Source organism: Tenrec ecaudatus, chromosome 6 (genome assembly GCF_050624435.1).
Source record: "Tenrec ecaudatus isolate mTenEca1 chromosome 6, mTenEca1.hap1, whole genome shotgun sequence".
NCBI classification, from domain to species: Eukaryota; Metazoa; Chordata; class Mammalia; order Afrosoricida; family Tenrecidae; genus Tenrec; species Tenrec ecaudatus.
The window spans coordinates 59682134-59709438 of record NC_134535.1 but is presented as its reverse complement, the minus strand read 5'-3'; the positions used below and the strand labels follow the sequence as shown (position 1 = coordinate 59709438).

The 27305-nt window shown below is 42.4% G+C and overlaps 1 protein-coding gene across 1 annotated transcript in view; it reads right to left on the bottom strand.

Moving 5' to 3' along the window:
- PTPRR (protein tyrosine phosphatase receptor type R) overlaps positions 1–27305 on the bottom strand; it is a 279519-nt gene that overhangs the window by 106594 nt on the left and 145620 nt on the right. The window contains exons 5-7 of the mRNA XM_075553227.1: positions 19790–19903; positions 17122–17277; positions 9804–9914 (exon numbers count right to left, since the gene is read on the bottom strand). Of these exons, the coding sequence (XP_075409342.1) occupies positions 9804–9914; positions 17122–17277; positions 19790–19903 (381 nt within the window). The remainder of the gene's footprint in view (positions 1–9803; positions 9915–17121; positions 17278–19789; positions 19904–27305) is intronic.

The window sequence follows — 27305 nt, the reverse complement described above, 5'->3', positions numbered from 1 at the left end:
TTATGAAACTTGGCAGTGTGGAATAAAAACATTCTTAACTTACAAAGCAAACCTGTGTAGGCTAAGTGAAAGAAGAGTAAAATGAGAGGAAGATGGGGACATTTTCAGGATTTTGAGGGAAAAAAAAGTACACTACAAAGGATGTGCAAATTTCACACCGAGGCAAATGTGATGTGTGGTTGAAGATGCAGGTCTTGGAAAGTACCACCTGTCACTCTAGCCGAAAAATATTTACTCAACGACGGTCTTCAGACATCAGCAAAGTGAGTCAAAATTAGCAATGGAAAAAACAAACACAAGAAATTGTGATACACATGGGATTTTGGAGGTTTTTTTGTTTTTTTTTAACACAGAGTGAAAACTCAATCTTTTGATATGTCAGGTCTAACATGGTGGATTTTTAGCAACCAGAAAGTTGAGAGAGGGAATAAATAAAGAAGGGCTGATATAGGTGAAATGCCCTTCCCATTGGAGATGCTAAGGAGTGTGGGGTGAGAGAATGGTCACCCGAGGTGATTTTGGCCTTCTTCTGCATCAAGGCATGTGGCTTGCCCAGTCATCAGCTAGCTGTGGCGGAGCCAGGCCTTCCCTGAAGTTTGACTTGCCCACTGACGGGGTTTCCACCTTCCTCTGTCTGCTTCATACGGACTACAGCTAAGAAAGCCCTGGGAGCAGTTCTGCTCTGACCCGTGGGGTGGCTCTGAGGGAAAATGCTGGCACTGGGTAGCACCGATAAGGTATGTGGGGTATGTCAATCGGCGGCCAACCACAAGGTCAACTGTTCAAAATCATCAGCTCCTCCTGGCGAGAAAGATGTGCCGCTCTTACGCCTGGCAAGAGTGACAGTCCACGGGGGCCCACGGGGGCCACTCTGCTCTGTCCGATGATCACAGGCGTCCAAATGGACTTGCTGGCAGTGGGTTAGGCTTTTGGCGTAGCACCAGTGCCGTGAGCTCCGCTGCAGCTCTTTCCACAGCACAGTCCCTCCAGCTGGACCGCAGCAGGGGCGCTTCTCACCACTGGCCTTCAAATCCATCAAACCCAGAGCGTGTCTTTGTGCTCTGAAATGAGGCCCCTGAAGCGCTGCACTGCTAACCAGCTGCTCTTTGAGGAAAAGCTGAAGCTTGTAAGGACGTATAGCCTCAGAAACCAACACTCTGAAGTGGAATTGACTCAGTGGCAGTGGATTTTGGTTTGGGTAAAAGAAAAGACTATGATGTATGATGGATGACTAGAAATACATGTCTTTAATTGAACTCTCAGTGAACTCACTTAGTCATAACCTGGAATTTTTTATTCATTTTTTCATTGACTCTCTACAGCAAAATATTACATTTTGCAAAACCTGAAGTTCTAAGTATTTGCATGACAAATATTACTACTGTGTAAGGAAATACAAAGATATCTAATACTAAGTGACAAGTTTCCCATTATTATAATTACTTTCTAACATGTATATTGCTTTTCTTCAATTACCCAATCCCCGAAAATCCACTGTTATTGAGGCAATTACACTCGCAGCAACCTAATACGGTCCTTCTGATGCTATAAATCTTGATAGGAGCAGACAGCCTCACCTTTTTCCTGAGAAGGGGCTGATGGGTTTGAACCAATGACCTTGCAGGTAACTGCCCAATGCTCAGCTGCAAGTGCCCCAGGGCTCTTTCTTCAACTACCGGATAGATAATACTGATGAGGAATGGCCTTGGGCACTCAGAGGATTCTATGTGTATGCATGGCGCCTCAGTGTGAGAGAAGCTGGGAAATTACACCTCTTCAGTGTTTATAAACCTCACAGGACACCTGGACAATGCTTTGCAAAAGCAGAAGCTAAACCAGAACATTATTAATTGGATGATAACAGGGTTGGCTTCTTGAGCTAAGTTACACAAATGATAAAGCAATAGCATTGAAGGTATGCCAGTATCTTTTCTAATTCCAAGCAATTAAATGAGAAAAGAAACAAAGCAAAATAAAAATGTACCATTATAAAAATATGTTTAGTGGAAGGTTATGTATGGTATATGCCAAGCTCTTGAAATATACTGTATCTCAATTGCTGAAGACAAATGGGTGCATAAGCAAATGTGGTGAAGAAAGCTGATGGTGCCCGGCTATCAAAAGGTATAGCGTCTCAGGTCTTAAAGGCTTGAAGGTAAACAAGCGGCCATCTAGCTCAGATGCAACAAAACCCACATGGAAGAAGCACACCAGCCTGTGTGATCATCAGGTGTCAAAGGGATCAGGTATCAGGCATCATTGGAACAAAAAAAATCTTACCATAGTGAATTGCAGAGGGCTCTAGGGGAGGAGATGAGTCAGTCAAGATGCGATGTAGCACTGATGAAGAATACAGCTTTCCTCCAGTTCCTAAATTCTTCCTCCTCCCATCCCCCCACACTATCATGATCCGAATTTTATTTTGCAAGCAAGTCTGGCTAGACCAGAGGATGTACACTGGTACAGATAGGAACTGGAAACACAGGGAATCCAGGGGAGATGATCCCTTCAGGACCAGTGGTGTGAGTGGCGATACTGGGAATATAGAGGGAGAGTGAATGGAAAGGGGGAACCAGTTTCAAGGATCACATGCGACCTCCTCCCTGGGGGACCGACAACAGAAAAGTGGGTGAAGGGAGACGTGAGACAGAGCAAGATATGCCAAAATAATAATTTATAAATTATCAAGGGCTCATGAGGGAGTGGGGAGGGAGGGGGAAAAATGAGTAGCTGATGCCAGGGGCTTAGGTGGAGAGCAAATGTTTTGAAAATGATGAGGGCAATGAATGTACAGATGTACTTTATACAATTGATGTATGTATGGATTGTGATAAGAGTTGTGTGAGCCCCCAATAAAATGATTAAAAAATAAAATAAAAAGAAATATACTTTTTCTGCAGAACACTTGCTTGCCTGTTGACACTGGGGCTTTGGAAAAGCATGTTTCAAAAATGAAACCGAGAAAGCCAAGGAGAGATCGACAACTGTGATCGTTATGGTTACAGTGGTGCAAACAAGCGCTAGTGCAGAGTACCCGCTCGTCATGTCTTTGTGTTTATGACAAGCAACCTTGGTGGTGTAGTTTGCAATCAGCCATCTGTTTACTTCATCTCTGGTCAGAGGTCAACTTTGCAATCCACCTCTCTGCGGCATGTATACAAAGTGATTCTATATCAATAATTAGGGACAAGCAGAATTAGGAGACTGTATAATGTTTATGAGTGACTCAGAAAGTTTGGGCCGTCAGAAAGAACCAGGGAGGTTACTGCTGTGCGATTGTATGTCATCACGTTGTTCCGGTTCATAGTGACCTCTGGGACAGAGCACAAGTGACCCCGAGGGTGCCCTGGGTGGAAGTGGATGACTAGATTGTTTTCTCCTGCAGAGCCCCTGGTGGTCTGGAATCATCGACCTTAAGGTTAGCAGCCAACGCGCTTTGACCACTGTGCCATCAGCGACCCTTCACAAAGTGAAGCTACAAGAGAGTCTTCTGAATGGGTGGGGATTTGGCCCCGTCAAAGGGCATTGGTCAATGTTTGGAGACAATTTTGATAGATAAAGTAAGGATGGGGTGTGTGACTGGCAGCTATTGGGTAGAGGCCAGGGATGCTGCTGAATACTCTCCAATATAGGCAGAGTGTTACCTATATCAGACTAAACTCATGGCCATCGAGTTCATGCCAACTCAGAGTGATCCTATAGGGCAGGGAGAACTGCCTCAAGGGGGTCAGTCTGTAATTCTTTACAGGAGTAGAAAGCCCCTCACCTCTTTCCGGAGGAGTGGCCAGTGATGGTGTTGAACTCCTGACTTTTCACTTAGCAATTCAATGTGTGGCCCCTATGTCACCAAGGCAGACACCCCCCCCCAAAAAAAGCCAGAATGCCAATAGTGCTGTCACCTGATCTTACAAGTCATTTCACAAAATCTTCTCATGTTAGTTCAGCAAAATTGGATGGTGTACGCAAGGTTAGACATAGTCTAGCATCCAGGATCGCTGATTTCCAGGCTACTCTACCCAAATCTTCACTTCCTCTTCCCAACATCTTCCCCAAATCTCTGGAGAATGTGTCAGAGATCTTTGGACAGAGTACGTTTCTTTATGTGAAAGCCCTTTGCCAAAGTTGCTCTGACCAATGACAAGTCAGTGTTTCTCCCTCATCTTTATGGTTGGAATGTGATAAAGGCATGTAATCAATTGAACAAGGAATGGACTATTGAGTGTGAGGGGCTGCACAAGTCAAGCTGTAACGAGAGAGAGAGAGAGAGAGAGAGAGAGAGAGAGAGAGAGAGAGAGAGAGAGAGAGAGAAACAGCAACAGTAAGAAGAAAACCAGAGAAACAAGGAATTGGGGGGAAAGCGTAAAAGAACACCTTAACTCTCTCTCACAGTTTATAATTTTCAGTTTAAAAATACAAGCAAGGGACGCCTAAAACTTCCCATTTGTATTCAAATATGTGCAAATTGTAAAATGATGAAAACGCAAAAGTAAAAACAAACTGACAACAACAACAATAAAACAAACAAATTCAATGCCACCAAGCAGGGTGATATAGTGGGTTATGCACTGGGATGCTAACCACAATGTCAGCAGTTCAAAATCACCAGCTGCTTCTTAGGTAAAAGATAAGGTTTTCTACTCCGTCAAGATTCACAGCCTCAGGAAACCACAGGGTGGTTCTTCTCTGGCCTATAAGGCATCTAAATAAGGCGTCTACATATTCTTTTGCAGCATTTTACAGTTAGTTCTGAAAGTTCATTCATTCATTTCCCAGTGTTGCTGTTTTCTCATGTTTAAAGATGTAGCGAGCATGCGCCAATTTGTATTACATTACAGAAACGAGACATTGCAGGTGGCGAGGGAGACAGCCCTCTCCGCAAGGCTTGCGGAGGGCCCCAAACCAACAACTAAACTCACTGCCACTGAGTCAATGCTGACTCACAGGCTTTCCTAGACTGTAAATCAGCAGTTCTCAACCTGTGGGTCACGACCCCTTTGGGAGTTGAACGACCCTTTCACAGGGGTCACCCGATTCATAACAGTTGCAAAATTACAGTGATGAAGTAGCAACAAAATTAAGTTTATGGTTGGGGGGTGTCACCACCACATGAGGAATGGCATGAAAGGGTCTCACGTGGCACGAGGAAGGGGGAGAACCCCTGCTGTCAATCTCCCCTGGAGGAGACAGCCTCTTGTAGCTCCCTCTTCATCAGGCTCTAGAAATAATACACCACAGAACAGAAAGGTGCCGCTCTTCACATCGACACCGCCACGCTACTCACTGCACAATGCTCAGGCTATAGAGGGGCCTGATCAGTTGAAGATTTTCCTGCCTCTGTCACCCAGCTCTAGCTAGAGAAGTTCTATGTATCACGTATGATGTCTCCTCTAGGGGGCAGGGGCTACCATGCCAGGGCTTTGACCAATCCAAACAGCTGCTCTTATGCATTTTCTAAAACTGTTCTCCCATCTAACATCTAGCTATCTTTCCCTACGTGTCATAAATACATTTGCATTTGTTAATAAACTTCTGTTTGCACATCTAATTTCAATGATAAATGACTTTCTATGGGCTTGTCATGGGTTAGAATTGATTTGTTTATTGGCAGTGGGTGTGGTTTTGGATCTATTATTTTTTTAAGTTTGAGAATTAATTCTTCTTCGTAATAGATTCTCTCCAACTCAAACAGACTGAATGGATTGGAAGTTGCCCACACATTTTTTCTTGGAAAATTGTATTTGTCTATTTGCTGCTCCACCTACTCTACATTCACATTTGAGAGGTGCTAAATAAGCCACACATTGGAAAATGTCATGCCTGTCTAATTTTATGCCTGGCAGCATTGAAAATTTTTTTCGTGTGCTTTAAGGAAAGTAAACAATATACCACATCTCAAAAATATAGTCAAGTCTTAAGTTATTGTTACATATCACTTTTAGTTCTCCATCACAGCCATTTACCTATATAATTTCATAATAAAAGCACATGGTTTTCATTTTCATCATGTGTAGGAAGATTGAGTACAAGTAACAGTATTTGATCTTTCATAAATATAATTAATGCCAGAAGAAAATCCTAGGTTCTACTGTTTCCTTTGCCAGACGATCAACCAAATTATGGAACATAGACAAGAGTTTATATGTTTGAGGGTTACAAGGGTGAAAGCATGACTGTGACTTCGAAACTCAAATTAAAAAAACAAAACAACAACCTTGCTTTAAATCAAGATCATTATCCAAATCATTTGAACATTTGCAAAGACAAACTTATGTTAGAGACTCGCCTTTGACATGTCCCTTCGTGTGAACTCTTGACTTTGCCAGGGGTAAATGAGCAGCAGATCAACGTAGCTTCTCCTTGCTGAGCCTGTCTCCTAGGTAGTATTTATTTTCCTATCACTACCAATTCCTTTCTGGGCACTGCCAGTTTGCCTGTTCCTTTTTAAAGTGACACTTTTCATATTAAAATGTACGATACTGTTTGAAATCTGTCATCCATGGTCTTTCTTCCATTTACTGGGAAACAAATAAAAAGTATTGCTTTTCTCTCGCCATTCGCCCATCCCTCCAACCACCTGGCCGTCCCAGGAAATGGCAGGATTTCCTCCTGAGAAATTGAGCCAGGCAACCTGGGGGTCATCTTTATTTTAAAAATTCCCTTCTCCTCCAGAATCCATACACGGTAAGTCTCGTCAGTTCCACCTTCAACCAAACCTCCAGTTCTTTCCCTTTCTCTGCCACGGCCACCAACCCCCTTGCTCCGAGTCAATGCCATCATTTGTTCATCTATTGCCATGGTTTCGGCCCCTTTGCTCCTGTCCGGTGTTGCTGCCGTTCTATAGAAGACAGAGAATGTGATCATTTATACACCCATCAGGTCAGAAGACCGCCCTGTTCAAAGCATTCAACTTCTGCACCCGGTCATCTGTCGTGGTCTTCAAGCACCCGGTCATCTGTCGTGGTCTTCAAGCACCCGGTCATCTGTTGTGGTCTTCAACTTGACTGACTCATGCACACCTTCTGTGTGTCAGCATTGAACTGTGCCCCGTGGAGTTTTCAATAGAAGTCGATTTCAGAAGACAATTGATAGACTTTTTGTTTTTTAAACTGAAGGCTGAATTTGAACCATGACCATTTTGATCAGCAATTGAGCATATTAACATCCAGGAATGTTCATTACCATGTAGTCCACACTCTAGACCCTTTGCTTAGGAGATTTGCCCACACGTTTTCTTCTCTGCTCACTGCTATCCTTCACAGCGGGTGGGAGAGTCTCCAATGTCTACTTCACTCACTCACCACCAAGTTGTCTTCTTTGTGGCCCTTTCCATGTTTGATCTTTAAAAACAGTAACTGAATTTTTCCTGTGTCCCCTTCTAGTGTATAGGCATTTGGAGGACTGATATGTTTTCTTCTCTCCTTGACCCAGTGTATGGACCTTTCATGGCCTGCCCATAGTGAATTCTTCAAAGGAGCTTGGCGATTGAATGACCGGATGCATGTACCCAGCAAGCCAAAAGGAACATTGGAGCAGACTCACTTAGGTGTCTTACTTTGACGTTTGTGTCTTGCAAATATTGGGAAAGGAAGAATTGCCCTCTGGCCCCAGTTGGTCAAGGGTGTGGCTACTGAAGTTCGTTTGCCACGTGGCACCACGGAGGGATTTACCTTGTTGCACACACAGATCCTGGGCGGGGGCATGGAGAGTTAAGTGCACAGTTAGTAAAGAAAAAGCTGCTGGCTTGGACCCCCACAGACATCGCAGAGGAAAAAGGCCCGGGGACATGCCTTTGAATGGGTTTGCAGCCATGCAAACCGCATGATCACAGGTGTGCTAGGACGCACAGGAGGTTGCTCCGTGTAGAATCTACTTTAAAGCAACTGGCTTGTTTCGTTGTAATTGTTTGGCTTGGATACTTAGGTGCTTCCTGACTTAGAAATGTGGGCCCTCAAGTATATGTTGGATGATAACACACTGCCCTGTATAGCTTGGAAGCTGTACAGCCAGAATGCTTCTTAGAAGTGAGGCCAGTGAGACGTCTTCTTGTGCATTTTGGACATGTTATCCAGAAGGCCCTGACCCCTGAGGACATTGAGGACACCATCCTTAGTAAAGTAGAGGATCCATCAAAGAGAGGAGACCCTCCACGAGGATTGGTACAGCAGCTGCAGCAATGGGCTCCGACACAGCCCTATCTGAGAGGATGCCTGGGGACCAGGCAGAGCTGGGTTCTGCTGTGCATGGGGGCCCGATGAGTCGGAACCAACTCGGTGGGACCTAAAAGCAGCCACAGGCCTTCAGGGATGCACCTGCCCACCCACTCTCCTCCTCTGGTTCTCGGCTTTGCTCTTTGGGATCTTAATCCACTTCCCTCTTTCCTTGCTACTTCTTCCGGTGATTCCCTCCCACCCCTCCTTTTTCGTCGGTGAGAGAGTAATATAACAATTATGATGGAGAAGAGAGAGAACAGGACCCAAGGTTTCCTGTGTAAAGGAAAAGTATAGCCCCATATTTTGAAGTGAAATGAAGCACAGCAAGGTAACACACCCTCTCCACCACCGAAAACAGCAACCACAACAACAAACGGCCAACGCTCACAGCTGCAATCTCCACAAAACCTCCATTTTCCTTCTCAGCATCTCATTAAAATTCATTTTTGTTTTCAAAGTTTTATCAATTAAGACATAAAAATCCATATTTCTACCCAATCTTATGCTTTTGGTTCTTGTACCATAATGTAAAGAAAATCTGTTTTCTTAATAGTGACAGCTTTAAGGTGATTTTGTTACTCTGGATATTCTGTTTTCCAGAAAACGTGTCCATGTTGACCTGATGCATGACCTTGATTGGTTTGTCACCTTCAAACTAATACCCAGTCTCTACCTTTCCAGAGTGCAGTAAACTCCTTCCCAGTAGAGGGAGCACAAACGAGCAGACTCTAATAAGACAGTTGATTGCAGATAGACTAAGTAGCATGATATCTTTTTTGGCACATTTAAAAACGAAGGAAGGAACATTTTAAAAAATGTGCCAAATTAAAAAGAAGATAGCTTACAGGAAAAAAGATATTAAAACCCATTTGTACACTCCAAATATCGTTACACCAGAAAATTTGCAAATGACTAGAAAAAAAATCATCATTCTGCTGGAAATATAAGTGCTTAACTCATTCAAAACCAAAGAACACTAAGTCAGTGAGGTTGGGCTTAATTGTAGGCCTGTTTGTTTTTTAATTAGAGATATGTGGCTAAACACCACAAATTTGTAACATATAGAGCCATCACAGTAGATGCATTTTATATTATTCAGCTACTTACCAAATGAGTTGGTAGAGGATTGGTTAGCTTTTGAACCTTATAAACACCTGCCTTTCAAGTTTGGAATTTTGTAGAATGCTTTCAAGACCCTTCAGAAATAAGGAAATCAACCACTCCTTAAGACACATTTCCTCCCCCTGTCCCTGCCCAAGTTTCAGAAAGATGGGATGTAAGAAATAAAGTCAGCCCAAAGAGTGTCTATGGGCATGAAGTGGCTTTGAAGGCTTCAGTGACCCGGCACATCACTCTTTAAAGCGTCACACTTAGGACTGATGGAGTTACTAGAAACCACAATGCAATTGCAGCCTTAATGTGCACTCCCCCACCCCTTATTTCACAGGCTTCCCTTTTGCACTCACTCGGAAATATTCCCGACAAAATGGAATGCACGCTCTGGCTTCCGCCAGCAGTCCTTCCCCATTCATCTGCCTGGCAGTGCATCCAACGGGCTCAGCAAAAGAGAAAACAGAGAAGAAGCAAACTTACCATCAAACACGTGACGATAATAACAAAGATGCTGAGAAAAATGACAGCCGCGTAAAATCCTTCCGTGCTCCAGATGGTGTCCGCTTCGTGCTGCCCTTGTAAAACATTTTTCTTTAAAAGCAAAACAGAAAGTCCACCGTTAAACGCGAGCTTGGGCAGAGTAGTGCTCTCTTAGCTACTACACAGCGCCCTAGCCTTGCTCCATTCAGACTGGGGGAGCACACCTGCAGTCTGCTGCCAGGGCTGCTTCTCAGCGGGCTCTCAGCCCAGGGGCTGCAAGCCCTGTGCACCAGGAGATGGCTTGATCCTCCGGACAGGACTTTGCGTGCCTGTGGTGGCACAATCAGGGCTCCGGCTGCGTGCACGAGTCGCTCGGGCTCTCGGGCCAGCTACCTGGCTCCTAGGTAAGAGAATTCCATTCTTATCTGTGCCGGGGCAATTGTTTGTGAAGCTTTCCTCACTCTGGTTTATGTTCCCTCCCACAGCACTGCCACCCTGGCTCACGTGTTGTCATGCTGCTCTTTACTTGCAAACCAAAGTGAAACAGGTGCACACAGACCTCACGATGCATGAATACACAGCAAGCTCACAGGATGGTTTCCTTCTTTTGTTTACCCTCTGATCACATTCTCTGCTCCTCCCTCCCCACCGCCCCAAACAGGCTACTCTGTCAAAATGTGATACAAGTGTCTTTCCGGGCTTCTACAATTTCAGGATGCTGTGTTTTCTTTTGAGCAACAGCAAACACTCAGAAGTGCCCAGTTAGTTGGTAATAGAAGGTAAAACAAATAGCTTTGTTTATGTGAGTGTTATATTTTGCTCGCTACTTTGGAACTAGAAGGAGGGAGAAGAAGCACGAATAAAATATGAATGGGTTGCTGGGTTTTATTCCACTTCTTTTTAAAGCTGCATTCCCCGAAATCCAGTTTTAGAAGGAAGGTAAGTTTTAAAATTCCATAAATGGTCTAGAGGGTCTCCATGAGTCAGAGCTGACTCTGTGACAGTGAGCTACGCAGACTTCTAGTTTAAGACACTTTAACTTGAAAGCAATGGCTCATGGCGAGGGAGCACCCCCGAGAGCGAAAGCAAACCAAGCCTTCGTTCATTTAAAATTCCATTTTCTTGGTGACTACTTTTGTTTCTCCTCTAACAAGCGCGCTTATCTGTCCTGAAATGTTTCCTGCACATACAACTCAGCCGTGTCTTTTAGATGTCTGAATGTTGAAGTCATTGCTATTTATTTGTCAAGATTAAAAAAAAACCCACTAAGTTTAACATTTGTAAGTTATTTGAAAAACAAAATATTTTTCTTGTAAAATGTTTTCATGAAACTTTTATTTTATGAATCCAGTGGTGCCTGGTTGAAAGGTGGGCAGGAAAGCACACATTCCTGAGTTCCACTGCAATTATAGAAAGTGGAATCGCTCCCGTTACTTGTTTTCATCTTCTTCTCCAGTAAGACAATGGGCTGCGTACATTGTCATATCTGGTCAGGACCAAGACAAATTCACAGAAGCAAGACAGGACACAGGTATATATTTGTTGTTGTTTTCTTAAGGAACTCCAGTTATACATTGGATTCCCAATCACAAGGTCAGCAGTTTGAAACCAGCAGCTTCCCTGAGGGAGAAAGATGAGGCTTTCTGCCCCGTAAAGCTTTACAGCCTCAGAAGCCCACAGGGAGCGGGTTTGCTCTGTCGGTAGGGTTGCTATGAGGCAGAATGGACTGGGTTACATGCTTCTTGGGGGGCTGTGCAGTGCAGGAGTTAACGAGCTCATCTGCTAGTGATCACTGCCAGAGAATCTGAAATCTGCAACGTGTCTTGCTTTGTTGAGGAGGAGCCTGGTGGCACAAGAGTTGAGTGTTCAACAGTTAACCCCAAACTTGGTGGCCTGAACCCACCCAGCTGCCTGCAGAGACCTGGAGTTCTGTTCTCATCAACGCCACGGGCAGTTGTACGTTGTCACATGGGGTTGGTATGAGCTGGACTTGACTCAACATGACAACATGGACAACAGTTTGATTTGGAACAAAATATCCTGCAAGAAATGCCAACTTGGGTTTAAGTGGTAACTTTTCCTTTCTGACATCAGCTACTTTATTATTCCTTTGTCTCTCTCTACATTGCTGGAAATGAATAGAAGGTAAGCTCATGTTGAAATCAGGTACAAATTTAGAAATCAATTTTCTTGCAGGTACTGCATAGCCTTTATAACTTGCTGCCAAAGCCAACTAGCTAAGCCTTCAGGCAGGCAGCATTACTTGTCAACTGTAAGCATGAGCAGGTGAGTTTAAGCTTACATAAAATTAGAGGAAAAGGTCTGGTTAGGTGGGTGGGAAGACATTTTGGGTTCCCACTCGGTTTGCCTCCTGCCCTCTCTTCGCACCCATTTCCTCAGTAAGGAGTCCTGGTCTTGCAGCAATTAGAACCGCCTGCTGTTAACAGGTAGGCCCAGCTTGGACCTTCTAGCCACTGCCGGAGAGTGCTTTGGCAGTCTGCCTCCGGCAAGATTCACAGCCTTGGAAATGCTGGATCAGTGGTTCTCAACCTTCCTCATGCCGCGACCCTTTAATACAGTTCTCATGTTGTGGTGACCCCCAACCATAGCATTATTGTTGTTGCTACTTCATCACTGTAATTTTGCCACTGTTATGAATTGAGCGAGCCTGGTGAAAGGGTGCACGATGGGCAGTTCTACTCTGTTCTATAGAGCGGCTCCCAGTCGGACTCTGTGTGGGGTTTGGTTGGAGTTTGGTCTCTATTATTACAGACCTCCTGGGATGCTGACATGTCCCTTTCTGTTCAAGACAGACCGGTTTTGTTTTCTTCTTTAACTGATGCAGGGATGAATATTTAATTAACCATCCCCCATTCTCTTCCAAAAAACAAGTGTTTTGAACTCTTACAACTGAGTCACCACTTTCTTGGTAAATAGATTTCTTTCTGACTCATGCAATCCTGCTGAGCATGACTATATCTGTACAGAGATCGAAAGCACTTGATAAGGATGGGGCAATAAACGGAAACGTTTCTAGTCAAAAGCCCACAAATAAAAAAGGTTGTAATGCACCAGATCTAACCTTTGTGAAGGGTTCATTCGACGACTTCAGGACTTTGTTTGGGGCCGAAGGTTCAAAATCCAAAGCTCCATGGCTGAGGCAAACCAACGGCACCATGCTAGTGCACGTTTCTCTTTCAACTGAGTTGCAGTGAAAAGAGCAAGGGGGTTTCATTGACTGAATTTTGGGCAGATTCCTGCATTGGTCACAATGGCTCTACTAGATCCTGGTGAAGTTGAGACAATCTCATTTCCTAGTCTCTCTCTCTCTTATCTTAAAACAAAACAAAACAAAGTGTGATTCCAGATGCTGGAACTGGGAGGTACATTGATTCAGAGACGGAAGCATGTAGAATAAGACAAAGGTTAAATTGTTAGAAATGACTTGGATGGGTGTGATTAACTGACATAAGTCAGACGTGTGCTACAACACGTGATTTTCATGGCTCATACCAAACTTTTACTGTACATGTACAAGGTGAACGATTGGTTTGAATGACCTCACATATGTTAACATTGACTGTATCCCTCTTTAGCTCTGGATGGCTCCAGCTATAGTTTCTCAGACTGCTGGCTAAGGTTCCTAGTTCAAAAGCATAATCACTCAATTCGTGGGTGAAGGTTCAGATTTATTTCTCATGGTTATTTATTTTTGTAAATATTCCAGGAATATATTAGTCAGCACATTGGATTGGTAATTAAAGAAGGTAGCTTCCTCCTTTGAAATATAGAACCTGTGAAATGGGAGTAATTTGCCATTGAACAAAAACAAAATTAAAGGAAAAGAAAACAAGTAAACCAACAGAGACCAAATAAAGCCTCTAGCTCATCTCATCAATTAAATATCAATGCAGACCTCACTGTTTAAGCAGACACTTAATGAGCTGCATAAAAATAATTTCAAATAAAAATTGTAATAGAAACTATTTTCTTGATGGGTTGACTTATTGGGCAAGAAGAGGCCAAAGTTTCATCTTTATGAACAGCTTAGGAAAAATACTAAAATAACATGTGAGCACTTACAATGCTCTAAGGACCAAATAAAATATGGATAAGGAATGACTAGCTTTACTCTCAAGAAATCTGGATTTGAAATGAATGAAGATGAACAAGCAAATGCAATATTATGCTTGGTATTTTTTTAGAACCAAACCCAGGGCCAAGGGAAAAACAAGTGATCTAAAATCGATGGTGAGGAGGGCATAGGATGCCTGGGATGGTGGTGGGGTGGTGGTGCTTAATTAAGGTCAATGTAGACAAGAGGAATTAGTGAAATCCAAATGAAGGCTGAACATGATAGTGGGACAAGAGGAAAGTAAAAGGAAATAGAGGAAAGAACTAGGAGGCAAAGGACATTTATTGAGGTCTAAATACAGGCATGTGTATATGTAAATATACATATATAACTATAGGGGAACAGATCTATGTACATATATTTATTTGTTCAGTATTAAGGCAGCAGATGGACATTGGTCCTCCACTCAGTGCTCCCTCAATGCAAGAGCACTTTGCTCTCATAACCCAGCATTCTGTGATGCTCACCTTCCCTGACATGACCGTGAAGACAAAGCAAGTGCATAAGCACTGTGGTGAAGAAAGCTGGTGGTGCCCAGCTATCAAAAGATATAACATCTGGGGTCTTAAAGGCTTGAAGATAATCAAGCAGCCAGCTAGCTGAGAAGCAACAAAGTCCACATGGAAGAAGCTCACCAGCCTGTGCTATCAGGAGGTGTCGATGGGATGAGGTATCAGGCATCAAAGACCCAAAACAAAGCAAAAAAAATCATATAAATGTGAATGAGGAGGAGGACAGAGTGGAGACACAAAGCCCATCTGTAGACAATTGGATGTCCCCTTCCAGAAGAGTCACGAGGAAGAGATGAGCCAGTCAGGGTACAGTATAGCACTGATGAAACACACAACTTTCCTCTATTTCCTTAATGCTTCCTCCTCCTCCATTATAATGAGCCCAATTCTATCTTACATTTCCAGCTAGACCAGAGGATGTACACTGGTATAGCTAAGAGCTTGCAACAGGACAGATAAAGCCCTCAGGACCAATAATGAGAGAAGTGATACTGGGAGGGTAAGATAAGGTGGGGGGAATTAGGGGGAACCAATAACAATGATCTACATATAACCCCTTCCAGGTAGGACAGACAACAGAAAAGTGGGTGAAGGAGACAGTGGGAGGGAGGGAAGAAAAAAAAAGAGGAGCTGATACCAAGGGCTCAAGTAGAAAGAAAATGTTTTAAAAATGATGATGGCAACATAGCATGTTTGACACAATGTCTTTGAAACAATGGATGTATGTATGGATTGTGATAAGAGCTGAGTGAGCCCCCAATAAAACGATTTAAAAAATCAAACTAATAAAAAGACAACAAAAGTTCTTTCAGGAAAGTAAATAATTTGTGTTTACAAATAAATGCTTTTGAGACATCATTCATAATGTTCTGTATTCCATGTAAGGAATGAAATCCCACATGTTAATATTTCACGTGAGTGTGTTCATGAACATATTACTGTTATAAGCTATAATTTATGACAAATGTGAAAGATTGAAGAAATTGTTAACCTGAAAAAGATGGGTAAGAATGTGAGAAAACTCAATACCCCCGGTGTGGACATCACAGCTCCTCAAATATTAAAGCTGAGAAAACCTTTTCACAGAATGGCAATCTCTGGCTTGAAAGTCTGGGATATTATGATTTCAATTCAGTCTGAAATTTCAGAGGCATCGACTAGGCTGAGTTTTGTTCAATGATCTAATAAACCGCAGGACACAGTGTCATACATCAGATTACCACACCCAGCGTTCACTCTGGAGTATTTAGGAAGCTGAAGAAAAATCTTGAAATTAGGAGGGTATGCATGACAATATTTGTTTTTAGAAATATCATAGGACAGCAAGAGACGAAACACATGAGGCATGAGGGGGAGAAATGGGAAGCAAAGGTAAATGCAGGAAGGTATATTGCTACAGTCTTGGTTGGATGAGAAAATGCATTCTTCTTCTGCTAAGCTACTCTATGTTCAAGCTATTTTTGTTTGCTGGTGACTCTGTGTGATGGCTTCTATCTGTCCATATATATAAAGTTTATTCCAAGTCTTTAAGACAAAGACTGTACCCATTTGAGATATGAAGAAACAGCGGTTTACAGGGGTTGTCACTGCAACAATAGACTCACTTGCTGGGATGAAGTGATCTACCCTAAATTACATACCTCTTAAGTGCTGGTCTTAGAATTTAAACAGAGCTCTTGTACCACAGCCTTTTACACCACACCATGATGTTGGATAAGAGGACTCAGCGTGATTTACTGGACAGGGCATTAGACTAGGACTCCAGAGACCTGGATTTTTATTGCCATTTTATTCCTCACCCTATATTTCACCTTGATAATTCAGTCAGTTAATGTGTGTATCTCTAAACTGTCTGCATATTTCTCCAACTCTAATTTCATGAGTCTGTGACTTAAGTCACTTGTGTGGGGAAGAACAGCTCAATAAGCATGTTCGAGTGACCAAAGCAGGAGTGGAAGGGAGACTTGCATTTGCTTCAGCAGTAAGATGGCAGAGGTGGTGGTGGTGGTGGTGGTGGTGGGCGAAGCCCAATCTGGGAAACACTGTGATGAAAGCAATGACACGTTTTTAAGGTTGGGCGTCTCGGAAAAGATAATCCCACTGGAAACTAAGTCCCACGTTGTGGCTGTCGCGAGGTGTGAACAAGTTGGTTTCCTCTTAAGGCAACTGCAGGCAGAGCTGAACCGCCACAGAACAGTTTCTAGGCTAATCTTTGACAGAGCAGGTCCTGTGGAACCACGGGGTGGGTCCAAACCGCCATCCTTTCCGCTCATATCTTAACTCCTGAGCCAGCACTCCTTAGGCTTGGGAGAGAGGTGAGTAGGGAGAGCACTGGGAAAGCGAAGGCAACCATATAGGAAGAAAGATTTGAGCATTTTTTTTGACACATCAACAAATCAACTGGTTGGCCTTCCTTCAGTATGTATTGAATGAGTAGCCAGAGACCAGAGATGTGGAGAAAAGGCATCCGTGAAACTTTGATGAGAAAAGGAAACCCTCCTGAGGGACAAACAGTATGCAGCTCAAAGAATCTGATCCCCGGGAGCTTTATTTTATTATTATCAAATAACATTATAATAAGCAACTTCAATCTCAAGGCCCCTTTGAGTTAGCCTACCATACTGTCCTAACTGGGCAGGATTTAAAATGAAATATTCCATGCAACACATACCTCAGGGGAGATGTCTGTAATTCCAAATTGGGGTAAACTTTGATGCAAGACATTGGTTTTAAGTGAACGTAGCACTTCTTCAGATGGCAAAGCGTCAGAAATTCCTGTTTTTCGACTTACTGGGGACACAAATATTTCAATACTGTTCTTCTTTTCCTGATAAAAGCAGATTATCAACATATGTTATAGGAACACTCTAAACAACTTTTCTACCCTCTAGGAAGACTGGAATCCTGAAATGAGTCCTGGAAGACTTTTCATATTTATTGGTCATTCTCCGGTACACTCAACTACAAGTACAGAACTTGAAGTCTTCAAATAACTTTCTTTGAATTTTGGGACCTCAAAACTTATAGCTTCTTATTCCCTTGCCTATTTTCTATTCCATTTCACATATTTTGAAAGACTCTTTTGTTCAGATGTTTCCTTACTCAGTGCTTCTTAAAGAATCATTTAAAAATGAAGCAGATAAAGCAAAATACGATAATTACTAGACATCAGCATTCTATGTCCTATTCCTGATGAGCTCTTCTAACCTGTATTAATAGGAAGGCTGGAATGGCCAGGGAAGAAAGTGTTTGGTTAACTTTGTGGCCTCTTTATTATTTAAAAATATTTTATTGGTGAAAGTTTTCACAGGAAATTAGGTTCTTATTTAAATTTCGCATTCGTTAGATTTTTCACAATGTGCCAACATTCTCCTCATTTGGGTTCTGGTTGTTTCATTTCTGATATTATAGTTCCCTGATTCCTTATCGTCTCATTTGTGCTTTAAGGACAATATTGGCCCTCAGGTTTCACACATATGGTTTATTTAACAGGGCATTGATCTTCTTTCCCTTGATTGATAATTTTTTGCTTCTTACCTCAAATATGTCACATGGTTAAAAATCTATCCATGGAGAGAAATGCTTATGTTATATAATAATACTTTTCAATTCATTTGCCTCATTAGCTGAAATGGAGACATAATTTTTTTTTGTTTTTTTAAATGTTTTATTAGGGGCTCATACAACTCTTATCACCGTCCATACATATACATACATCAATTGTATAAAGCACATCTGTACATTCTTTGCCCTAATCATTTTCTTTTCTTTCTTTTTTTTCCCTTTTCTTTTTTTACATTTTATTAGGGACTCATATATCTCTTATCACAATTCATACATATACATACATCAATTGTATAAAGCACATCCATACATTCCCCGCCCCAATCATTCTCAAAGCCTTTGCTCTCCACTTAAGCCCTTTGCATCAGGTCCTCTTTTTTTTCCCCTCCCGAGACATAATTTTTTATCATAAATAATAGATCTTTTTGTCTGTATGCACACACACACACACACACACACACCAACAGGGAAAACCCCATTAACATGGGCACTGATATTTTCTTTGAGAACTTTAACAGTGCACTTACAGAAATAAATCATTGTTAGTCTTTTTTCTGACACACGAAGTTCTTTCATGCTAGATTTTCTCTGAATGCAATTTGCCAGAAGTTCAGCCGTGGAGACAGGGGACTATCAATGTATCGCTGGTGTTCCACAACACAAGTTTTCTGTTTGCAGAAATCCAGGCTACTAATGATGTGAAGCACACTTATGACAGTTCAAATAGTGCATGGCCCAAGCATTACAAAGGAAGGAACAGAGTCCATATTGCGTGCCCGGTGCGCTACTGTGGACCTTACATCCATGCATCATTGAACACCCCAATAAAAGAGATATTCTTGTGATTTCCATTTTACAAATGGAGAAATGCTAGTAGTTTGCCTGAAGTCACAGCACTGGAACACAACACAGTTGAGATTAGAACTGATTCTGTCTGTCTCCAAGGAACCTGGAATCATCCTGTGCTGGACTGCCTCACACATCATCCCAACTCTATTGATTACAATGCCCGCATTCAGAAAGAAACACGCTAATAATGCTACTAATGTTCTCTGAGGGTATGTATTTCCCTCCTTAGTGTGGCAAATCCCACGTTTATCCCTGCCCAAAGCTATTCTACTAATTAAATCTGTACTCACAAATGTAGACCTAAGCTTTCTATGTAGATATCAAATATTTAGATCTAGATCTATGATAGCTAAGTCTTTCTATTTGAGCAAGCAAAAACAGGACATAAATAACTTCAGTGTTACAGGATATTAGTAATACTATACTTTCTCTTCTATGGTGGTGTTGAATGTGACTCATAGTTGTCCTATGTGATAGGGTAGAAATGTTGAATTTCTTAGGCTGTAGTCTCTACCACAAGGTCACCAGTTCAAAACCACTAGCTACTCAGAGAGAGACTTGGCTTTTTACTCTTGTAAAGAATTACAGTCTCTGAAACCCACAGAGGCAGTTCTACTGTCTTGTAAAGTCGCTAGGATTTGGAATTGACTCTATGGGCAGTGAGGTTTTTTAAAAAAAAAATAATTGTTACCAAAATAGATTGCCCAATCGTTTCTCTTGTGAAATGGTTGACTCTTCATGGGGGTGGAAATCCTTATCTTTTTCTTGCTGTGTAACTGGTGGCTTCGAACTGTTGACCTTGCAGTTGTCAGCCCAAGGTGCAACCACTATGCCACTAGGGCTCCTCTTAGAACTAACTATAGCATGAACCTTTAAACAGTGAAAACAAAACTCGTACTCAATAATGTGAAATGTAGATATCTTACAAGGAGACGATTGATGTGCACTTGTTGAGGTAAGATTCCCAAGGCTGCAGCCACTCCTTGGCGAAATATTCGAAGCAAGGTTATATTCAGCTTATTTACATCCATTTGAAGTGTCTGGAAAAAATAAAGAATAGGAGATATCCATTTTATGTTAAGTTTTTAGTTTGGCTCACTCAGTTTCTGATTGGGGACTTGCCACAACAAATTTAGTGGCTCACATTCATGTGACATTTGGTCTCCACTTAAGTCCTTTGCATCAAGTCCTCTTTTTAAGACGCGAGTTTTGCTACTATCTTTAAACCATGAAACAATTTGCTTTATGATTCCAAAAATGGACCATCATCTTTGAGGTAGATTATGCATTTCTTATAGTGTTTTAATGCTTAATTGGCAAACTTGACCGTAGGAGGTAATCAACAACTACTGAGAGAAGGCACTACTTCCTAGCCTCTAGCGTGAGGCATGTTCCTATATGCTCTGATGATTGTTTACCAGTGTAATGTAGGGAGTAAGAAGTCTGAATGGGACTTCCAGGTTCCTCTGGAAGGGGCTGATACTAACATGGGGATTGATGGTCTTGTTGGGAAAGAGTACACCCTCTCTACATTTAGGCAATGGAAATTGGCAAACATCAGTGAGGGGAGCAAATGTTTGGGTTTTCCGGAATCAGAGGGCATTGTGAAGTCCAAAGAAATGAAATGCTTTCCAGGAAAGATGGAAAAAGCCACGGGAGCTTCAGGCTGTCCACGCATGTCTCGCTGCCAACAGGTTGACTCCTACTCATAGAGGCCCCAGGAGACAGAACAGCTGCGCCCCGGGCCTCCAGGACTGCCCACATTCGTGGGAGTAGAGACCCTCACTTTTCTCTGAAGGAGTGGCTGGCGGCTTTGAGGGGTAGGCCTCACAGCTCCCAGCCCAGGGTTTCACCAGGGTTTCACACGTGAACACGGGGCTCAGGCAGGGAGCTGCAGCGCAGGTCTGACGCAAAAAGGAAATAAAGAAAAGGGAGCCAGAAAAGAGCAGAACTTTGAGAAACTCACGAACAGTCAACATTAGGGCTTAAGGATTCTGAAACGGGGCAAAGGAAAGCTATGTTGGAAGAGATGCCGTAGCTCCGGAAATCCTATCAGTAACGCTTTTTGTGAAATAAAATTAATCCGATAGGATACAATTGTTTATTATATTATGCTCTGTCCAGTTCTGCAGCCTTAAAAATGCTTCCATATATAACAAGATGATTTAACGCCGAGAGGAAGCTTGAGTGCAGCCCAGGAGGATGGGGGTGTGCAACTGCATTATGAGAAACACATTAAACTGAAGGATGCCTTATGCATCTTACCTGAAAACCCAGGACTTTAGAAAACCCCAGTCCCCACAGTGGCTCTGAGACACAGACATTGCCCTTGACCCCCAGCCTGCTTTCAGGTTTGGAAGCTGGGATCCTGCCATTCAGTGTGGGACCCTGTGCTGGAGTCTCTGCTTTTACCCCTTTCTTTTGTGAGGCCAGGGGTGGGTTCCTTGGTCTGTTTTTTTTTCTTAAAGATCATTTTATTGGCGTCTCTTTACAGCTCTTATCACAATACATTCATAGATCCACTGTATCAAGCACATTTGTACATATGTTGCCATCATCATTGTCTAAGTATTTACTTTCTCTTTGAGCCCTTGTTATTAGCTCCTCTTTTTTCCCTTCCTCCCCGCACTCCCCCCCCTTGGTAAATTATAAATCATTATTTTTATATCTTAGACAGACCTCTCTGTCTCCCTTCACCCACGTTTCGGGTGTTCGTCCCCGTGGGGGGTGGGGGTGGTGCGCAGATCATCGTGATCGGTTGGTTTCCCCTACCCTCCTTGTATCGCTAGCGACTCCCATTTCTGTTCCAGAGGGGTTTATTTGACCTAGATCCTGTGTCCCGTGAGCTCTTATCTGTACCAGTGCACATGCTTCGGTCTAGCCAGAACTGAAAGGTAGGACTGGGGTCATGATAGTGGGGGGGTGAGGAAGCCTCAGAGAACCAGAGGAACATTGTGTGTCTCATCAGTGCTATACTGTGCCTTGATCACTCATTCCTTCCTTGTGACCCTTCTGTGAGGGGACGCTCTATTGTCCACAGAGGGCTTTTGGCTCTCTGCTCCCATCACCCTTGTTCTAAACAATATGTTTTTGGGGGTTTTGTTTTGGGTCTTCTGATGTCTGTTACCTGATCCTGTCGTTGCCTTGTGATCACATAGGCGGCTGCTTGCTTCTCTGCTAGATGGCCGCTTGTTTACCTTCAAGCCTTTAAGACCGCTGTTAGAACAAAGTGTTCTTGCATTGAGGGAGGGCTTGAGCAGAGGTCCAAAGTCCATCCACTTCCTCAATGTCTTGCCATATAAATATATGTACCTAGGCCAATACCTCAATTTTTATGAATTATTGTATTTACATATGTGCACACTGATGTTTATATACCTCCATCTGTAGCTTTGCTTCCTAGATCTTTCCTGTTTCCCGTTACCTTCCTCCTGCCCCACCCTCCTGCTCTCCCTTCTTCGTCATTTCTCCCCGCTGGCTTGCTGTGGGTACAGCACAGAACTCTGGCTTGGCCTGTGTTTGTCAGGCAGGAAGGAGGGAGTCAGTGCCGTTAGCCCCTAGGGGCAGCATTTGGTGCCAATGGTCCACTGTGGGAAGCGAGCGTCAAGAGGGTTGTGTACACACTTGAGAACTCAATTCCCAAGGCCATGATTAGCTTGAGGCTTGTAACTGTGGAAACAGTATTAAAGTCTTCGTTCCCAGAATGAAATGGTAAATGGGAAGTGAAATAGGAACTGAAGATTAGAGATCCTTCAGGAAGGCAACGTTCCAAGAAGGTAGATGCAGTGACTTTGAAACGGAAATGTAGCCTATCCAACGAATGTGAAGAAACAAATTGAAGTCATTAGTTAACTTACACTAAAATCATCTAGTCAATTGCAACAAAAACATGTGAATAATTTGCTTCCGTTAGCTGCTTGCCTGTGAAAAACTGGATTAATTTAATAAGGCACAAACACATCCTTGACTCTTCCACATAAAACAAGCGATGCCAAATTACAGCCCACACAGACATGCAGATGCACAGGAACTAACAGTGTCAGACAGTGGCTATGCGTGTAGATTGAACAAAGGAGACGAATCGCAGACAAAGTAAGAATTTCATTTCCTACAAAACCAAAGCAGATGACTCCCTGTGACTCTGGCTACCTCCTCCCTTGTGCTAGAAATTCACAGCTTCTCCTCACCCTGCTATGTGGAATCATAACTACTAAGATAGAACATAAATTTCCCTGGCAATAATAATAATAGTGTTTCAGCCGTAAGCCATAAAACTGCAAGATGTAGCTCAGTCTAAATTCGAAACCCATTTGGTCATTTTTATCATTTTACATACAATGATTTAAGTTTTTCATTTCAAAGATTACAATGTTCTTTCCAAATGCAAAACGTCTCTTCACAGTAGTAAATAATGCAAACAGAATTACTACATAAGAACAACTGCTATCCTTATTGATATTATAAACACACACATAAACAACAAATGGCATTAATCATTTAAAAAATTCTAACTCCATCTGTATTTAGATATTTTGAGGCCTATGCATTAAGAAGTTCTGAATTATTTTCCTTTACTTCAGGTCTAAACTTCCTCCTCCATTCCCAAGAAAATGCTGCTTGTAATGAGTCTTTCTTTCTCTGCTTGGCAGACTGGCATTGACTGAAAAGTCACATCTGCGTTTAGCACCAGCACGGCGTTTGAAGTGTTCTGCATGATGCGGCCTCTATGTGAGGCATGCTTACTGAATGGTTAAGTTACCTTGCACAGCAAGAGGATAGCTTCTACATGCTACTTCCTTCCTGATGTCGGTTGCCAGTCTGGTCACCTGGCTGCAGCCACCCAGTGAGTCCTGTTAAAAGGATGGAGGCCACGTGGCTAGGTCAGTTCCTGGAGAGACGTCCTTAAAACCCTGGGAGAAAGGCTTTCTTCAACTCCCAGCAGCCAGGACCCAGCTTCTGAAGGACCAAAGCCTGATCTTTCACCCATTGCTTTATGCTCATTGTTACTTGGAATGATGAAAACCTGTTTTCTACCATTTCATTCTTGGATAAGGAGCCTCTCCTTTTGAGCCACAGTTTGGATTGTCGAGCGATTTCCAGGAATAAAAGCAACATTTTCTTTAAAAAATAAACGTAATTGTCTAGCAAAGAATAAGCATGTAAACAAGTTTTATAGGATTGTGAAATGAGGTTGTCAAAGTCAAATAAACTATCTTCTTTACTAGCTTCTATTGATGCCTTCACCAATTCTTCCTTTTCCCTTCCCCAAATGTAGCATGCAGCGCTGGAAGCAGTGGAGAATTCTTAAATACTGCAGGGTACAGGACTTGGACATTGACCGCCCCTATTCTTACAGGATTGAACGTTTGGTCCACTTGCAGTTGTGCTCTGAGTGGTTTTCCCATAGCTGCTCTCTTTGACAAATTTTGGAAAACATTGATCACGATGGCCTTGGGACATCTTCAAAGCCAAGACTTGGTTGTATCCTAAAGAGTCTGGCCCCTCGGGCTCCACCACTAAGGCCCAACCTCCTGGCTGAGGCTGTGCGGTCCGCAATCCTCATGTTTCCAGCCTCTTGACAAAACTTTTCCTTTGGATGAATCTTTGAAGTAAACAAAAACTGCTGGACGACAAGAGGTGATACAGACACTCTGATAATTCTTTAAAGAATTTTTCCTGCTTAAACACTGCACACAAATTTATTAACAGTTCTGTGGAGCCTCCCTCTGACAGTGTCATCCAGAGGGATTCACATCCCCGCACTCTCCTGGAGCCGGTCTTACATTGCGTACTGAGAAATGTCAGAACGTATACAAAGTAAGCGTTCCATGTCATAAGGACATCTTCATAAGTATATTTTTCATATAATGCTTCATTGACTATATGCATAATAGTTCATGCAAATGTTCTATTGTTGGACAATCAGTTTTTTATTACTTAATATTAATGCATCACTGAACATTTCTGTGCATTTTCATGTTTGTTTACATCTTAACTTATTTTCTTAGCACTCTATGATCAGAGTAAAATTTTTATAACAGTGTTATTTCGCTGTAATTGACGCATCAAACACTCCAATAGTTTAAACATATTACAGAGTTGTAAAGAGTTGGGCAATCATCACCATAATCTATTTTAGAACATTTTTTCTTTATTTTACTCATTATTAATAGCTCCCTATCCACCCCCTCCCACCCACCCCAACCTCCCCTGCCGTAATGATAAGAAACTATTAATACAACTACTATCTCTAAGGTTTACCTATTCTGGATTTCAGGAAAAGAAAACATATAAAAAGAAACCCCAACAACAATAACAGAAAAAAACTCAATAAAAGCAGAAAATAATAAAAACTAGAACACATTTAAAGTTGGTCAAAAGGGACAACAGATGATAAGGTGTTCCATTCTAACCGAGCTACATCGGCATTGGTCCACGGTCCCATTCACTCTGTCTGCTAGTAGGGTACTCACATCCTTGGTGGAAGGTCTGAGGAGATTCAGTAGAGGTTGAATTCACACAAGGACTCTGTAAATAGATTTTGGGCTTTTACTGTCATCCACAGCTTCTGCCCACCAGGTGCTCAGAAGTTAATCTTGAATACTATTCCCTCCTCTGCGCTAGGACTTTATTATATACAATCTTTGGATTACACAAGCTTCTGTCCTTCTTTGGTGTGGACTTAGCTGACACCTCACTTAGATGTGGCTTGTTTTAAGAAAAGCCATACTAAATGAAGGGGGAAGTGCAGAGTGGAGACCCAAGGCCCAAGTGTCGGCCAATGGAGATTCCCTCATAAAGGGGTTTAGGAGAGGAGATGGGTTAATTAGGGTGCGAGGTAGTACCGATGAAGAACACAGCTTTCCCCCAGATCTTGGATGCTTCCTCCCCCCAACTACCATGATCCGAATTCTACCTTGCAGGACTGGATAGGGCAGAGGCTGTACACTGGTACATATGAGGGCTGGAGGTACAGGGAATCCAGGGTGGATGATACCTTCAGGACCAAGGGTGTGAGGGGCGATGCTGGGAGAGTGGAGGGTGAGTGGGTTGGAAGGGGGGAACTGATTACAAGGATCCACATGTGACCTCTTCCCTGGGAGAGGGACAGCAGAGAAAGGGGGAAGGGAGACTCCGGATAGGGCAAGATATGACAAAATAACGAGGTATAAATTACCAAGGGCACATGAGGGAGGGGGGAAAGGGGAGGGAGGGATAAAAAAAAAAAAGGACCTGATGCAAGGGGCTTAAGTGGAGAGCAAATGCTTTGAGAATGATTGGGGCAGGGAATGTATGGATGTGCTTTATACAATTGATGTATGTATATGTATGGATGGTGATAAGAGTTGTATGGGTCCCTAATAAAATGTAAAAAAAAAAAAAAGAAAGAAAAGCCATTAAGACCCTAGATGCCATTCCTTCTGATAGCTTGGCACCACCTTTTTTTCCCCACTACATTTTACTATCACGCCCACATCTTCAGTGATCTCTTCATGGGAGCAAGTACTGAGTAGGGCTAATTGCACTGGTCTATGCCAAGAAAACTGGAAGACAGCTACCTGGCCAGCCAATTGAAAAATAACCATATTTGTACCCTTTCCGAAAATGGTGAGCCAATAGAATGCAGAAAGTATCCAACCTTGTCACTAATAGGACCTGCAAATAATTTGCTGGTGATACTTTTTAAAAGTTTGCCCAGGTAACCAAAACTTATTTAGCTTGTCTTCATGATCAGATGATAATGAAGCTATCATGATCAGGCAAGTTCTTTCAAGCAGGACCTTCGTAGGCTTTGTTTCATGAGGCTTTATGCATATGGAAATTCATTTGTATTGCCGTTAAAAAGAAATAATATCTCAACTGGATATTGATTTTTTCCTCTTTGCTTTAAAGATTCATTATCTTTGGACTTTTTTGAGCTATTTAATTTTGAGCTCTTGAATATTAAATTATAGATTTAATCTTTAATTACATTTTTTTCTTCCAATTCTGTTGTTATAATCAAATGTTTTCTGTCATTAAAAGCTGAGAGAAACCCCTGTGCTGAGGGAGGTAGTTAGCTTTTGCTGCCCTGAATGCCATGCACCGGAACATCAAACCCACTGGCTTTGGGTCAGTTATGCCTGAGAGTGACTCGAAAGGACAGAGACTGCTCTTTGGGATTTCTGACACTGTAAACCTTTTGTAGGAGGGACAGATGGTGGGTCTGAACTGCTGACTTTGTTAACAGCCCCATGTTTAGCACAATGTGCCATCAGGGGTCCAACATCTCAAATGAGTCTTAATTTATCTCTAAAATTTAAAACATCACCAGAATAATTTCTTCGAGTGGGATTTAATAAACTATAATGAATGTGGCTTTTTCATTCTTCAGATTTCAGGATATTTATTTGGGAAATATTATTGCCTCTTATATGATTGGATGATATTAAGTATTCTTAT